Source organism: Oncorhynchus mykiss, unplaced genomic scaffold (genome assembly GCF_013265735.2).
Source record: "Oncorhynchus mykiss isolate Arlee unplaced genomic scaffold, USDA_OmykA_1.1 un_scaffold_120, whole genome shotgun sequence".
NCBI classification, from domain to species: Eukaryota; Metazoa; Chordata; class Actinopteri; order Salmoniformes; family Salmonidae; genus Oncorhynchus; species Oncorhynchus mykiss.
Genome location: NW_023493661.1, coordinates 854,586 through 872,207, shown reverse-complemented (window position 1 = coordinate 872,207; position 17,622 = coordinate 854,586). Strand labels below are relative to the sequence as shown.

The 17,622-nt window shown below is 44.8% G+C and overlaps 1 protein-coding gene across 1 annotated transcript in view; it reads right to left on the bottom strand.

The window, feature by feature from the left end:
* Window positions 1-17,622, bottom strand: part of LOC110512628 (voltage-dependent T-type calcium channel subunit alpha-1H-like) — a 155,197-nt gene that overhangs the window by 9,353 nt on the left and 128,222 nt on the right. Inside the window, exons 33-34 of the mRNA XM_036972119.1 lie at window positions 13,290-13,411; window positions 10,724-11,017 (exon numbers count right to left, since the gene is read on the bottom strand). Coding sequence (XP_036828014.1) covers window positions 10,724-11,017; window positions 13,290-13,411 — 416 coding nt within the window. The remainder of the gene's footprint in view (window positions 1-10,723; window positions 11,018-13,289; window positions 13,412-17,622) is intronic.

The window sequence follows — 17,622 nt, the reverse complement described above, 5'->3', positions numbered from 1 at the left end:
ATCACTAAGCATTCTAAACCCTGTAGCTAGATCACTAAGCATTCTAAACCCTGTAGCTGGATCACTAAGCATTCTAAACCCTGTAGCTAGATCACTAAGCATTCTAAACTCTGTAGCTAGATCACTAAGCATTCTAAACCCTGCAGCTAGATCACTAAGCATTCTAAACCCTGCAGCTAGATCACTAAGCATTCAACACCCTGCAGCTAGATCACTAAGCATTCTAAACCCTGCAGCTAGATCACTAAGCATTCTAAACCCTGCAGCTAGATCACTAAGCATGCTAAACCCTGTAGCTAGATCACTAAGCATTCTAAACCCTGTAGCTAGATCACTAAGCATTCTAAACCCTGTAGCTAGATCACTAAGCATTCTAAACCCTGCAGCTAGATCACTAAGCATTCAAACCCCTGTAGCTAGATGACTAAGCATTCTAAACCCTGCAGCTAGATCACTAAGCATTCTAAACCCTGCAGCTAGATAACTAAGCATTCTAAACCCTGCAGCTAGATCACTAAGCATTCTAAACCCTGCAGCTAGATCACTAAGCATTCTAAACCCTGCAGCTAGATCACTAAGCATTCTAAACCCTGCAGCTAGATCACTAAGCATTCTAAACCCTGCAGCTAGATCACTAAGCATTCTAAACCCTGCAGCTAGATCACTAAGCATTCTAAACCCTGCAGCTAGATCACTAAGCATTCTAAACCCTGCAGCTAGATCACTAAGCATTCTAAACCCTGCAGCTAGATCACTAAGCATTCTAAAACCTGCAGCTAGATCACTAAGCATTCTAAACCCTGCAGCTAGATCACTAAGCATTCTAAACCCTGCAGCTAGATCACTAAGCATTCTAAACCCTGCAGCTAGATCACTAAGCATTCTAAACCCTACAGCTAGATCACTAAGCATTCTAAACCCTACAGCTAGATCACTAAGCATTCTAAACCCTGTAGCTAGATCACTAAGCATTCTAAACCCTACAGCTAGATCACTAAGCATTCTAAACCCTACAGCTAGATCACTAAGCATTCTAAACCCTGTAGCTGGATCAATAAGCATTCTAAACCCTGTAGCTAGATCACTAAGCATTCTAAACCCTGTAGCTAGATCACTAAGCATTCTAAAACCTGCAGCTAGATCACTAAGCATTCAAAACCCTGCAGCTAGATCACTAAGCATTCTAAACCCTGTAGCTAGATCACCAAGCATTCTAAACCCTACAGCTAGATCACTAAGCATTCTAAACCCTACAGCTAGATCACTAAGCCTTCTAAACCCTGCAGCTAGATCACTAAGCATTCTAAAACCTGCAGCTAGATCACTAAGCATTCTAAACCCTGCAGCTAGATCACTAAGCATTCTAAACCCTGCAGCTAGATCACTAAGCATTCTAAACCCTGCAGCTAGATCACTAAGCATTCTAAACCCTGTAGCTAGATCACTAAGCATTCTAAACCCTGTAGCTAGATCACTAAGCATTCTAAACCCTACAGCTAGATCATTAAGCATTCTAAACCCCACAGCTAGATCACTAAGCATTCTAAACCCTGTAGCTGGATCAATAAGCATTCTAAACCCTGTAGCTAGATCACTAAGCATTCTAAACCCTGTAGCTAGATCACTAAGCATTCTAAAACCTGCAGCTAGATCACTAAGCATTCAAAACCCTGCAGCTAGATCACTAAGCATTCTAAACCCTGTAGCTAGATCACCAAGCATTCTAAACCCTACAGCTAGATCACTAAGCATTCTAAACCCTGTAGCTAGATCACTAAGCATTCTAAACCCTGCAGCTAGATCACTAAGCATTCTAAACCATGCAGCTAGATCACTAAGCATTCTAAACCATGCAGCTAGATCACTAAGCATTCTAAACCATGCAGCTAGATCATTAAGCATTCTAAACCCTGTAGCTAGATCACTAAGCATTCTAAACCCTGTAGCTGGATCACTAAGCATTCTAAAACCCTGTAGCTAGATCACTAAGCATTCTAAACTATGTAGCTAGATCACTAAGCATTCTAAACCCTGCAGCTAGACCACTAAGCATTCTAAACCCTGCAGCTAGATCACTAAGCATTCTAAACCCTGCAGCTAGATCACTAAGCATTCAACACCCTGCAGCTAGATCACTAAGCATTCTAAACCCTGCAGCTAGATCACTAAGCATTCTAAACCCTGCAGCTAGATCACTAAGCATGCTAAACCCTGTAGCTAGATCACTAAGCATTCTAAACCCTACAGCTAGATCACTAAGCATTCTAAACCCTACAGCTAGATCACTAAGCATTCTAAACCCTGCAGCTAGATCACTAAGCATTCAAACCCCTGTAGCTAGATCAATAAGCATTCTAAACCCTGCAGCTAGATCACTAAGCATTCTAAACCCTGCAGCTAGATCACTAAGCATTCTAAACCCTGCAGCTAGATCACTAAGCATTCTAAACCCTGCAGCTAGATCACTAAGCATTCTAAACCCTGCAGCTAGATCACTAAGCATTCTAAACCCTGCAGCTAGATCACTAAGCATTCTAAACCCTGCAGCTAGATCACTAAGCATTCTAAACCCTGCAGCTAGATCACTAAGCATTCTAAACCCTGCAGCTAGATCACTAAGCATTCTAAACCCTGCAGCTAGATCACTAAGCATTCTAAACCCTGCAGCTAGATCACTAAGCATTCTAAACCCTGCAGCTAGATCACTAAGCATTCTAAAACCTGCAGCTAGATCACTAAGCATTCTAAACCCTGCAGCTAGATCACTAAGCATTCTAAACCCTGCAGCTAGATCACTAAGCATTCTAAACCCTGCAGCTAGATCACTAAGCATTCTAAACCCTGTAGCTAGATCACTAAGCATTCTAAACCCTGTAGCTAGATCACTAAGCATTCTAAACCCTGTAGCTAGATCACTAAGCATTCTAAACCCTACAGCTAGATCACTAAGCATTCTAAACCCTACAGCTAGATCACTAAGCATTCTAAACCCTGTAGCTGGATCAATAAGCATTCTAAACCCTGTAGCTAGATCACTAAGCATTCTAAACCCTGTAGCTAGATCACTAAGCATTCTAAAACCTGCAGCTAGATCACTAAGCATTCAAAACCCTGCAGCTAGATCACTAAGCATTCTAAACCCTGTAGCTAGATCACCAAGCATTCTAAACCCTACAGCTAGATCACTAAGCATTCTAAACCCTACAGCTAGATCACTAAGCCTTCTAAACCCTGCAGCTAGATCACTAAGCATTCTAAAACCTGCAGCTAGATCACTAAGCATTCTAAACCCTGCAGCTAGATCACTAAGCATTCTAAACCCTGCAGCTAGATCACTAAGCATTCTAAACCCTGCAGCTAGATCACTAAGCATTCTAAACCCTGTAGCTAGATCACTAAGCATTCTAAACCCTGTAGCTAGATCACTAAGCATTCTAAACCCTACAGCTAGATCACTAAGCATTCTAAACCCCACAGCTAGATCACTAAGCATTCTAAACCCTGTAGCTGGATCAATAAGCATTCTAAACCCTGTAGCTAGATCACTAAGCATTCTAAACCCTGTAGCTAGATCACTAAGCATTCTAAAACCTGCAGCTAGATCACTAAGCATTCAAAACCCTGCAGCTAGATCACTAAGCATTCTAAACCCTGTAGCTAGATCACCAAGCATTCTAAACCCTACAGCTAGATCACTAAGCATTCTAAACCCTGTAGCTAGATCACTAAGCATTCTAAACCCTGCAGCTAGATCACTAAGCATTCTAAACCATGCAGCTAGATCACTAAGCATTCTAAACCATGCAGCTAGATCACTAAGCATTCTAAACCATGCAGCTAGATCATTAAGCATTCTAAACCCTGTAGCTAGATCACTAAGCATTCTAAACCCTGCAGCTAGATCACTAAGCATGCTAAACCCTGTAGCTAGATCACTAAGCATTCTAAACCCTACAGCTAGATCACTAAGCATTCTAAACCCTACAGCTAGATCACTAAGCATTCTAAACCCTGCAGCTAGATCACTAAGCATTCAAACCCCTGTAGCTAGATCAATAAGCATTCTAAACCCTGCAGCTAGATCACTAAGCATTCTAAACCCTGCAGCTAGATCACTAAGCATTCTAAACCCTGCAGCTAGATCACTAAGCATTCTAAACCCTGCAGCTAGATCACTAAGCATTCTAAACCCTGCAGCTAGATCACTAAGCATTCTAAACCCTGCAGCTAGATCACTAAGCATTCTAAACCCTGCAGCTAGATCACTAAGCATTCTAAACCCTGCAGCTAGATCACTAAGCATTCTAAACCCTGCAGCTAGATCACTAAGCATTCTAAACCCTGCAGCTAGATCACTAAGCATTCTAAACCCTGCAGCTAGATCACTAAGCATTCTAAACCCTGCAGCTAGATCACTAAGCATTCTAAAACCTGCAGCTAGATCACTAAGCATTCTAAACCCTGCAGCTAGATCACTAAGCATTCTAAACCCTGCAGCTAGATCACTAAGCATTCTAAACCCTGCAGCTAGATCACTAAGCATTCTAAACCCTGTAGCTAGATCACTAAGCATTCTAAACCCTGTAGCTAGATCACTAAGCATTCTAAACCCTGTAGCTAGATCACTAAGCATTCTAAACCCTACAGCTAGATCACTAAGCATTCTAAACCCTACAGCTAGATCACTAAGCATTCTAAACCCTGTAGCTGGATCAATAAGCATTCTAAACCCTGTAGCTAGATCACTAAGCATTCTAAACCCTGTAGCTAGATCACTAAGCATTCTAAAACCTGCAGCTAGATCACTAAGCATTCAAAACCCTGCAGCTAGATCACTAAGCATTCTAAACCCTGTAGCTAGATCACTAAGCATTCTAAACCCTACAGCTAGATCACTAAGCATTCTAAACCCTACAGCTAGATCACTAAGCATTCTAAACCCTGCAGCTAGATCACTAAGCATTCTAAACCCTGCAGCTAGATCACTAAGCATTCAAAACCCTGCAGCTAGATCACTAAGCATTCAAAACCCTGCAGCTAGATCACTAAGCATTCTAAACCCTGCAGCTAGATCACTAAGCATTCTAAACCCTGCAGCTAGATCACTAAGCATTCTAAACCCTACAGCTAGATCACTAAGCATTCTAAACCCTGTAGCTAGATCACTAAGCATTCTAAACCCTGCAGCTAGATCACTAAGCATTCTAAACCCTGTAGCTAGATCACTAAGCATTCTAAACCCTACAGCTAGATCACTAAGCATTCTAAACCCTACAGCTAGATCACTAAGCATTCTAAACCCTGCAGCTAGATCACTAAGCATTCTAAACCCTGCAGCTAGATCACTAAGCATTCTAAACCCTACAGCTAGATCACTAAGCATTCTAAACCCTGTAGCTAGATCACTAAGCATTCTAAACCCTGCAGCTAGATCACTAAGCATTCTAAACCCTGTAGCTAGATCACTAAGCATTCTAAACCCTGTAGCTAGATCACTAAGCATTCTAAACCCTACAGCTAGATCACTAAGCATTCTAAACCCTACAGCTAGATCACCAAGCATTCTAAACCCTACAGCTAGATCACTAAGCATTCTAAACCCTACAGCTAGATCACTAAGCCTTCTAAACCCTGCAGCTAGATCACTAAGCATTCTAAAACCTGCAGCTAGATCACTAAGCATTCTAAACCATGCAGCTAGATCACTAAGCATTCTAAACCCTGCAGCTAGATCACTAAGCATTCTAAACCCTGCAGCTAGATCACTAAGCATTCTAAACCCTGTAGCTAGATCACCAAGCATTCTAAACCCTACAGCTAGATCACTAAGCATTCTAAACCCTGTAGCTAGATCACTAAGCATTCTAAACCCTGCAGCTAGATCACTAAGCATTCTAAACCATGCAGCTAGATCACTAAGCATTCTAAACCATGCAGCTAGATCACTAAGCATTCTAAACCATGCAGCTAGATCATTAAGCATTCTAAACCCTGTAGCTAGATCACTAAGCATTCTAAACCCTGTAGCTGGATCACTAAGCATTCTAAAACCCTGTAGCTAGATCACTAAGCATTCTAAACTATGTAGCTAGATCACTAAGCATTCTAAACCCTGCAGCTAGATCACTAAGCATTCTAAACCCTGCAGCTAGATCACTAAGCATTCTAAACCCTGCAGCTAGATCACTAAGCATTCAACACCCTGCAGCTAGATCACTAAGCATTCTAAACCCTGCAGCTAGATCACTAAGCATTCTAAACCCTGCAGCTAGATCACTAAGCATGCTAAACCCTGTAGCTAGATCACTAAGCATTCTAAACCCTACAGCTAGATCACTAAGCATTCTAAACCCTACAGCTAGATCACTAAGCATTCTAAACCCTGCAGCTAGATCACTAAGCATTCAAACCCCTGTAGCTAGATCAATAAGCATTCTAAACCCTGCAGCTAGATCACTAAGCATTCTAAACCCTGCAGCTAGATCACTAAGCATTCTAAACCCTGCAGCTAGATCACTAAGCATTCTAAACCCTGCAGCTAGATCACTAAGCATTCTAAACCCTGCAGCTAGATCACTAAGCATTCTAAACCCTGCAGCTAGATCACTAAGCATTCTAAACCCTGCAGCTAGATCACTAAGCATTCTAAACCCTGCAGCTAGATCACTAAGCATTCTAAACCCTGCAGCTAGATCACTAAGCATTCTAAACCCTGCAGCTAGATCACTAAGCATTCTAAACCCTGCAGCTAGATCACTAAGCATTCTAAACCCTGCAGCTAGATCACTAAGCATTCTAAAACCTGCAGCTAGATCACTAAGCATTCTAAACCCTGCAGCTAGATCACTAAGCATTCTAAACCCTGCAGCTAGATCACTAAGCATTCTAAACCCTGCAGCTAGATCACTAAGCATTCTAAACCCTGTAGCTAGATCACTAAGCATTCTAAACCCTGTAGCTAGATCACTAAGCATTCTAAACCCTGTAGCTAGATCACTAAGCATTCTAAACCCTACAGCTAGATCACTAAGCATTCTAAACCCTACAGCTAGATCACTAAGCATTCTAAACCCTGTAGCTGGATCAATAAGCATTCTAAACCCTGTAGCTAGATCACTAAGCATTCTAAACCCTGTAGCTAGATCACTAAGCATTCTAAAACCTGCAGCTAGATCACTAAGCATTCAAAACCCTGCAGCTAGATCACTAAGCATTCTAAACCCTGTAGCTAGATCACTAAGCATTCTAAACCCTACAGCTAGATCACTAAGCATTCTAAACCCTGCAGCTAGATCACTAAGCATTCTAAACCCTGCAGCTAGATCACTAAGCATTCTAAACCCTGCAGCTAGATCACTAAGCATTCAAAACCCTGCAGCTAGATCACTAAGCATTCTAAACCCTACAGCTAGATCACTAAGCATTCTAAACCCTGTAGCTAGATCACTAAGCATTCTAAACCCTGCAGCTAGATCACTAAGCATTCTAAACCCTGTAGCTAGATCACTAAGCATTCTAAACCCTACAGCTAGATCACTAAGCATTCTAAACCCTACAGCTAGATCACTAAGCATTCTAAACCCTGCAGCTAGATCACTAAGCATTCTAAACCCTGCAGCTAGATCACTAAGCATTCTAAACCCTACAGCTAGATCACTAAGCATTCTAAACCCTACAGCTAGATCACTAAGCATTCTAAACCCTACAGCTAGATCACTAAGCATTCTAAACCCTGTAGCTAGATCACTAAGCATTCTAAACCCTGTAGCTGGATCACTAAGCATTCTAAACCCTGTAGCTAGATCACTAAGCATTCTAAACCCTGTACTTAGATCACTAAGCTCCTTGTGGTAGCCTTCTTCTCCTCTCTTCCTCTCTGTTCATTTCACCGAACTAAGAGTCTGATCAGTGAAAAGAGCTGATTTTCCTTTACGTTGCTAAGCGTTTTGCTACGGTACACCCTACTGAACAGAACCCTGATGTCTGATGTCCGACACTCCCACTACCGTTCTCCTCCTATCACCTGTCTCCGATCCGTCTCACCTGACCAGGTCTCTGATCTGTCTGACCAAATGTTCTCCTCCTACCACCTGTCTCCGATCCGTCTCACCTGACCAGGTCTCTGATCTGTCTGACCAAATGTTCTCCTCCTATCACCTGTCTCCGATCCGTCTCACCTGACCAGGTCTCTGATCTGTCTGACCAAATGTTCTCCTCCTACCACCTGTCTCCAATCCGTCTCACCTGACCAGGTCTCTGATCTGTCTGACCAAATGTTCTCCTCCTACCAAATGTCTCCGATCCGTCTCACCTGACCAGGTCTCTGATCTGTCTAACCAAATGTTCTCCTCCTACCACCTGTCTCCGATCCGTCTCACCTGACCAGGTCTCTGATCTGTCTGACCAAATGTTCTCCTCCTACCACCTGTCTCCGATCCGTCTCACCTGACCAGGTCTCTGATCTGTCTGACCAAATGTTCTCCTCCTATCACCTGTCTCCGATCCGTCTCACCTGACCAGGTCTCTGATCTGTCTGACCAAATGTTCTCCTCCTACCACCTGTCTCCGATCCGTCTCACCTGACCAGGTCTCTGATCTGTCTGACCAAATGTTCTCCTCCTATCACCTGTCTCCGATCCGTCTCACCTGACCAGGTCTCTGATCTGTCTGACCAAATGTTCTCCTCCTACCACCTGTCTCCAATCCGTCTCAACTGACCAGGTCTCTGATCTGTCTGACCAAATGTTCTCCTCCTACCAAATGTCTCCGATCCGTCTCACCTGACCAGGTCTCTGATCTGTCTAACCAAATGTTCTCCTCCTACCACCTGTCTCCGATCCGTCTCACCTAACCAGGTCTCTGATCTGTCTGACCAAATGTTCTCCTCCTACCACCTGTCTCCGATCCGTCTCACCTGACCAGGTCTCTGATCTGTCTGACCAAATGTTCTCCTCCTATCACCTGTCTCCGATCCGTCTCACCTGACCAGGTCTCTGATCTGTCTGACCAAATGTTCTCCTCCTACCACCTGTCTCCGATCCGTCTCACCTGACCAGGTCTCTGATCTGTCTGACCAAATGTTCTCCTCCTACCACCTGTCTCCGATCCGTCTCACCTGACCAGGTCTCTGATCTGTCTGACCAAATGTTCTCCTCCTACCACCTGTCTCCGATCCGTCTCACCTGACCAGGTCTCTGATCTGTCTGACCAAATGTTCTCCTCCTACCACCTGTCTCCGATCCGTCTAACCTGACCAGGTCTCTGATCTGTCTGACCAAATGTTCTCCTCCTATCACCTGTCTCCGATCCGTCTCACCTGACCAGGTTTCTGATCTGTCTGACCAAATGTTCTCCTCCTATCACCTGTCTCCGATCCGTCTCACCTGACCAGGTCTCTGATCTGTCTGACCAAATGTTCTCCTCCTACCACCTGTCTCCGATCCGTCTCACCTGACCAGGTCTCTGATCTGTCTGACCAAATGTTCTCCTCCTACCACCAGTCTCCGATCCGTCTCACCTGACCAGGTCTCTGATCTGTCTGACCAAATGTTCTCCTCCTACCACCTGTCTCCAATCCGTCTCACCTGACCAGGTCTCTGATCTGTCTGACCAAATGTTCTCCAACTATCACCTGTCTCCAATCCGTCTCACCTGACCAGGTCTCTGATCTGTCTGACCAAATGTTCTCCTCCTACCACCTGTCTCCGATCCGTCTCACCTGACCAGGTCTCTGATCTGTCTGACCAAATGTTCTCCTCCTACCACCTGTCTCCGATCCGTCTCACCTGACCAGGTCTCTGATCTGTCTGACCAAATGTTCTCCTCCTACCACCTGTCTCCGATCCGTCTCACCTGACCAGGTCTCTGATCTGTCTGACCAAATGTTCTCCTCCTACCACCTGTCTCCGATCCGTCTCACCTGACCAGGTCTCTGATCTGTCTGACCAAATGTTCTCCTCCTACCACCTGTCTCCGATCCGTCTCACCTGACCAGGTCTCTGATCTGTCTGACCAAATGTTCTCCTCCTACCACCTGTCTCCGATCCGTCTCACCTGACCAGGTCTCTGATCTGTCTGACCAAATGTTCTCCTCCTACCACCTGTCTCCGATCCGTCTCACCTGACCAGGTCTCTGATCTGTCTGACCAAATGTTCTCCTCCTACCACCTGTCTCCGATCCGTCTCACCTGACCAGGTCTCTGATCTGTCTGACCAAATGTTCTCCTCCTACCACCTGTCTCCGATCCGTCTCACCTGACCAGGTCTCTGATCTGTCTGACCAAATGTTCTCCTCCTACCACCTGTCTCCGATCCGTCTCACCTGACCAGGTCTCTGATCTGTCTGACCAAATGTTCTCCTCCTACCACCTGTCTCCGATCCGTCTCACCTGACCAGGTCTCTGATCTGTCTGACCAAATGTTCTCCTCCTACCACCTGTCTCCGATCCGTCTCACCTGACCAGGTCTCTGATCTGTCTGACCAAATGTTCTCCTCCTACCACCTATCTCCGATCCGTCTCACCTGACCAGGTCTCTGATCTGTCTGACCAAATGTTCTCCTCCTACCACCTGTCTCCCATCCGTCTCACCTGACCAGGTCTCTGATCTGTCTGACCAAATGTTCTCCTCCTACCACCTGTCTCCGATCCGTCTCACCTGACCAGGTCTCTGATCAGTCTGACCAAATGTTCTCCTCCTACCACCTGTCCCCGATCCGTCTCACCTGACCAGGTGAGTGTGGGCGTGGCCCCACGTAGGCCCCGCCTAGCGCCGACGCTTTAGAGGTGGAGCTAAGACGTCTAGCTCTCTCCATCTCCAGCGCGATCTCGGCGTCCATCTCTGCGTCCTCCTTGGCTTCCTTGTTGCTCTCCTCCAGGTGTTTCATCAGCACCGCCACCACCACGTTGACCAGCACGAACTGGGCCATGAGGACGAAGGTCACAAAGTAAACCGGAGACATCAGAGGAAGGTAGGTCAGACAGGAGCGCTCCTCTGGACGACACTCACGCAGCGTGTCCTGGATGTGGGGAGGGAGGGAGGGAGGGAGGGAGGGAGGGAGGGAGGGAGGGAGGGAGGGAGGGAGGGAGGGAGGGAGGGAGGGAGGGAGAGAGAGCGAGAGAGAGAGAGGGAGAAATGGAGAAATGGGCCTCTATAAGAGTTTGTGTATCAGTAGTAACAGGTGTCTCAGTAGTAACAGGTGTGTCAGTAGTAACAGGTGTGTCAGTAGTAACAGATGTGTCAGTAGTAGCAGGTGTGTCAGTAGTAACAGGTGTGTCAGTAGTAACAGGTGTGTGTGTGTGTGTGTGTGTGTCAGTAGAGGCAGGTGTGTCAGTAGTAACAGGTGTTTCAGTAGTAACAGGTGTGTCAGTAGTAACAGGTGTGTCAGTAGTAGCAGGTGTGTCAGTAGTAACAGGTGTGTGTGTGTGTGTGTGTGTGTGTGTGTGTGTCAGTAGTAACAGGTGTGTCAGTAGTAACAGGTGTGTCAGTAGTAGCAGGTGTGTCAGTAGTAACAGGTGTGTCAGTAGTAGCAGGTGTGTCAGTAGTAACAGGTGTGTCGGTAGTAACAGGTGTGTCAGTAGTAACAGGTGTGTCGGTAGTAACAGGTGTGTCGGTAGTAACAGGTGTGTCGGTAGTAACAGGTGTGTCGGTAGTAACAGGTGTGTAAGTAGTAACAGGTGTGTCAGTAGTAACAGGTGTGTCAGTAGTAACAGGTGTGTTAGTAGTAGCAGGTGTGTCAGTAGTAACAGGTGTGTCAGTAGTAACAGGTGTGTCAGTAGTAACAGGTGTGTCAGTAGTAGCAGGTGTGTCAGTAGTAACAGGTGTGTCGGTAGTAGCAGGTGTGTCAGTAGTGACAGGTGTGTCGGTAGTAACAGGTGTGTCGGTAGTAACAGGTGTGTCAGTAGTAACAGGTGTGTTAGTAGTAGCAGGTGTGTCAGTAGTAACAGGTGTGTCATTAGTAACAGGTGTGTCTGTGTGTCAGTAGTATCAGGTGTGTCAGTAGTATCAGGTGTGTCAGTAGTAACAGGTGTGTCAGTAGTAGCAGGTGTGTCTGTGTGTCAGTAGTATCAGGTGTGTCAGTAGTAACAGGTGTGTCAGTAGTAGCAGGTGTGTCAGTAGTAACAGGTGTGTTGGTAGTAGCAGGTGTGTCAGTAGTAACAGGTGTGTCGGTAGTAACAGGTGTGTCAGTAGTAACAGGTGTGTCTGTGTGTCAGTAGTATCAGGTGTGTCAGTAGTATCAGGTGTGTCGGTAGTAACAGGTGTGTCAGTAGTAACAGGTGTGTCGGTAGTAACAGGTGTGTCAGTAGTAACAGGTGTGTCGGTAGTAACAGGTGTGTCAGTAGTAGCAGGTGTGTCAGTAGTAACAGGTGTGTCGGTAGTAACAGGTGTGTCAGTAGTAACAGGTGTGTCGGTAGTAACAGGTGTGTCAGTAGTAACAGGTGTGTCAGTAGTAACAGGTGTGTTAGTAGTAGCAGGTGTGTCAGTAGTAACAGGTGTGTCAGTAGTAACAGGTGTGTCAGTAGTAACAGGTGTGTCAGTAGTAGCAGGTGTGTCAGTAGTAACAGGTGTGTCGGTAGTAGCAGGTGTGTCAGTAGTGACAGGTGTGTCGGTAGTAACAGGTGTGTCGGTAGTAACAGGTGTGTCAGTAGTAACAGGTGTGTTAGTAGTAGCAGGTGTGTCAGTAGTAACAGGTGTGTCATTAGTAACAGGTGTGTCTGTGTGTCAGTAGTATCAGGTGTGTCAGTAGTATCAGGTGTGTCAGTAGTAACAGGTGTGTCAGTAGTAGCAGGTGTGTCTGTGTGTCAGTAGTATCAGGTGTGTCAGTAGTAACAGGTGTGTCAGTAGTAGCAGGTGTGTCAGTAGTAACAGGTGTGTTGGTAGTAGCAGGTGTGTCAGTAGTAACAGGTGTGTCGGTAGTAACAGGTGTGTCAGTAGTAACAGGTGTGTCTGTGTGTCAGTAGTATCAGGTGTGTCAGTAGTATCAGGTGTGTCAGTAGTAACAGGTGTGTCGGTAGTAACAGGTGTGTCAGTAGTAACAGATGTGTCAGTAGTAACAGGTGTGTCAGTAGTAACAGGTGTATCAGTAGTAACAGGTGTGTCAGTAGTAACAGGTGTGTCAGTAGTATCAGGTGTGTCAGTAGTAACAGGTGTGTCAGTAGTAACAGGTGTGTCGGTAGTAACAGGTGTGTCAGTAGTAACAGGTGTGTCAGTAGTAACAGGTGTATCAGTAGTAGCAGGTGTGTCAGTAGTAGCAGGTGTGTCAGTAGTAACAGGTGTGTCAGCAGGTCAACCTTCATGATGCCGTTCCAGTTGTCCCCAGTAGAGACTCTGAACAGCGTGAGAAACGCCATCCCAAAGTTCTCAAAGGTGGCGTGGCGACTCAGACCCTCACACGGATTACTGTCGTTACACTCTGTAACACACACACACACACACACACACACACACACACACACACACACACGTCTTGATTAGAAAAAAAGAAGCCAGTCGGTGTATCACTGTAGTAGTGAGAGCCAGGCAGCAGCTGTAGTCATGTGATCTGTGATCTGTCTGCTCTAACTCAGCTGTAGTCATGAACACTGTTATCTGTCTGCTCTAACTCAGCTGTAGTCATGTGATCTGTGATCCGTCTGCTCTAACTCAGATGTAGTCATGTGATCTGTGATCTGTCTACTCTAACTCAGCTGTAGTCATGTGATCTGTGATCCGTCTGCTCTAACTCAGATGTAGTCATGTGATCTGTGATCTGTCTGCTCTAACTCAGATGTAGTCATGTGATCTGTGATCCGTCTGCTCTAACTCAGATGTAGTCATGTGATCTGTGATCCGTCTGCTCTAACTCAGCTGTAGTCGTGTTATATGTGATCTGTCTGCTCTAACTCAGATGTAGTCATGAACACTGTGATCCATCTGCTCTAACTCATATGTAGTCGTGTGATCTGTGATCCGTCTGCTCTAACTCAGCTGTGGTCATGGACACTGTGATCTGTCTGCTCTAACTCAGCTGTAGTCATGTGATCTGTGATCTGTCTGCTCTAACTCAGCTGTAGTCATGTGATCTGTGATCTGTCTGCTCTAACTCAGCTGTAGTCATGTGATCTGTGATCCGTCTGCTCTAACTCAGATGTAGTCGTGTGATCTGTTATCCGTCTGCTCTAACTCAGCTGTGGTCATGGACACTGTGATCTGTCTGCTCTAACTCAGCTGTAGTCATGTGATCTGTGATCTGTCTGCTCTAGCTCAGCTGTAGTCATGTGATCTGTGATCCGTCAGTTCTAACTCAGCTGTAGACATGTGATCTGTGATCCGTCTGCTCTAACTTATCTGTAGTCATGTGATCTGTTATCTGTCTGTTCTAACTCAGCTGTAGTCATAAACACTGTGATCTGTCTGCTCTAACTTATCTGTAGTCATGTGATCTGTCTGCTCTAACTCAGATGTAGTCATGTGATCTGTGATCTGTCTACTCTAACTCAGCTGTAGTCATGTGATCTGTGATCCGTCTGCTCTAGCTCAGATGTAGTCATGTGATCTGTGATCCGTCTGCTCTAACTCAGCTGTAGTCGTGTTATATGTGATATGTCTGCTCTAACTCAGATGTAGTCATGAACACTGTGATCCGTCTGCTCTAACTCAGATGTAGTCGTGTGATCTGTGATCCGTCTGCTCTAACTCGGCTGTGGTCATGGCCACTGTGATCTGTCTGCTCTAACTCAGCTGTAGTCATGTGATCTGTGATCTGTCTGCTCTAACTCAGCTGTAGTAATGTGATCTGTGATCCGTCTGTTCTAACTCAGCTGTAGTCATGTGATCTGTGATCCGTCTGCTCTAACTTATATGTAGTCATGTGATCTGTTCTCTGTCTGTTCTAACTCAGCTGTAGTCATAAACACTGTGATCTGTCTGCTCTAACTTATCTGTAGTCATGTGATCTGTGATCTGTCTGCTCTAACTCAGCTGTAGTCATGTGATCTGTGATACGTCTGCTCTAACTCAGATGTAGTCATGAACACTGTGATATGTCTGCTCTAACTCAGCTGTAGTCATGAACACTGTGATCTGTCTGCTCTGACTCAGCTGTAGTCATGTGATCTGTGACCTGTCTGCTCTAACTCAGCTGTAGTCATGTGCTATGTGATCTGTCTGCTCTAACTCAGATGTAGTCATGTGATCTGTCTGCTCTAACTCAGCTGCATTTATGAACACTGTGATCCGTCTGCTCTGTCTCTTCTCCTCCAGCCCTACTCTCTAATACAGATTCATCCTATACTATTCTCTCTGTCTCTTCTCATCCAGCCCTACTCTCTAATACAGATTCATCCTATACTATTCTCTCTGTCTCTTCTCCTCCAGCCCTACTCTCTAATACAGATTCATCCTGTACTATTCTCTCTGTCTCTTCTCCTCCAGCCCTACTCTCTAATACAGATTCATCCTACACTATTCTCTTCTCCTCCAGCCCTACTCTTTAATACAGATTCATCCTATACTATTCTCTCCTTCTCCAGCACTACTCTCTAATACAGATTCATCCTATACTATTCTCTCCTTCTCCAGCACTACTCTCTAATACAGATTCATCCTATACTATTCTCTCTGTCTCTTCTCATCCAGCCCTACTCTCTAATACAGATTCATCCTATACTATTATCTCTGTCTCTTCTCCTCCAGCCCTACTCTCTAATACAGATTCATTCTGTACTATTCTCTTCTCATCCAGCCCTACTTTCTAATACAGATTCATCCTATACTATTATCTCTGTCTCTTCTCATCCAGCCCTACTCTCTAATACAGATTCATCCTGTACTATTATCTCTGTCTCTTCTCCTCCAGCCCTACTCTCTAATACAGATTCATTCTGTACTATTCTCTTCTCATCCAGCCCTACTCTCTAGTACAGATTCATCCTGTACTATTATCTCTGTCTCTTCTCCTCCAGCCCTACTCTCTAATACAGATTCATCCTATACTATTCTCTCTGTCTCTTCTCCTCCAGCCCTACTCTCTAATACAGATTCATCCTATACTATTCTCTCCTTCTCCAGCACTACTCTCTAATACAGATTCATCCTATACTATTCTCTTCACCTCCAGCCCTACTCTCTAATACAGATTCATCCTATACTATTCTCTCTGTCTCTTCTCATCCAGCCCTACTCTCTAATACAGATTCATCCTATACTATTCTCTTCTCCTCCAGCCCTACTCTCTAATACAGATTCATCCTATACTATTCTCTCTGTCTCTTCTCCTCCAGCCCTACTCTCTAGTACAGATTCATCCTATACTATTATCTCTGTCTCTTCTCATCCAGCCCTACTCTCTAATACAGATTCATCCTATACTATTCTCTCTGTCTCTTCTCCTCCAGCCCTACTCTCTAATACAGATTCATCCTATACTATTCTCTTCTCCTCCAGCCCCACTCTCTAATACAGATTCATCCTATACTATTATCTCTGTCTCTTCTCATCCAGCCCTACTCTCTAATACAGATTCATCCTATACTATTCTCTTCTCCTCCAGCCCTACTCTCTAGTAAAGATTCATCCTATACTATTCTCTCCTCCTCCAGCCCTACTCTCTAATACAGATTCATCCCATACTATTCTCTTCTCCTCCAGCCCTACTCTCTAAAACAGATTCATCCTATACTATTCTCTTCTCCTCCAGCCCTACTCTCTAATACAGATTCATCCTATACTATTCTCTTCTCCTCCAGCCCTACTCTCTAATACAGATTCATCCTATACTATTCTCTTCTCCTCCAGCCCTACTCTCTAGTACAGATTCATCCTGTACTATTCTCTCTGTCTCTTCTCCTCCAGCCCTACTCTCTAATACAGATTCATCCTATACTATTCTCTTCTCCTCCAGCCCTACTCTCTAATACAGATTCATCCTATACTATTCTCTCTGTCTCTTCTCCTCCAGCCCTACTCTCTAGTACAGATTCATCCTGTACTATTCTCTCTGTCTCTTCTCCTCCAGCCCTACTCTCTAAAACAGATTCATCATATACTATTCTCTTCTCCTCCAGCCCCACTCTCTAATACAGATTCATCCTATACTATTCTCTCTGTCTCTTCTCCTCCAGCCCTACTCTCTAATACAGATTCATCCTATACTATTCTCTTCTCCTCCAGCCCTACTCTCTAGTACAGATTCATCCTATACTATTCTCTCCTCCTCCAGCCCTACTCTCTAATACAGATTCATCCTATACTATTATCTCTGTCTTCTCCTCCAGCCCTACTCTCTAAAACAGATTCATCCTATACTATTCTCTTCTCCTCCAGCCCTACTCTCTAATACAGAGTCATCCTATACTATTCTCTTCTCCTCCAGCCCTACTCTCTAATACAGATTCATCCTAAACTATTCTCTTCTCCTCCAGCCCTACTCTCTAATACAGATTCATCCTATACTATTCTCTCTGTCTCTTCTCCTCCAGCCCTACTCTCTAATACAGATTCATCCTATACTATTCTCTCTGTCTCTTCTCCTCCAGCCCTACTCTCTAATACAGATTCATCCTATACTATTCTCTCTGTCTCTTCTCCTCCAGCCCTACTCTCTAATACAGATTCATCCTATACTATTCTCTCTGTCTCTTCTCC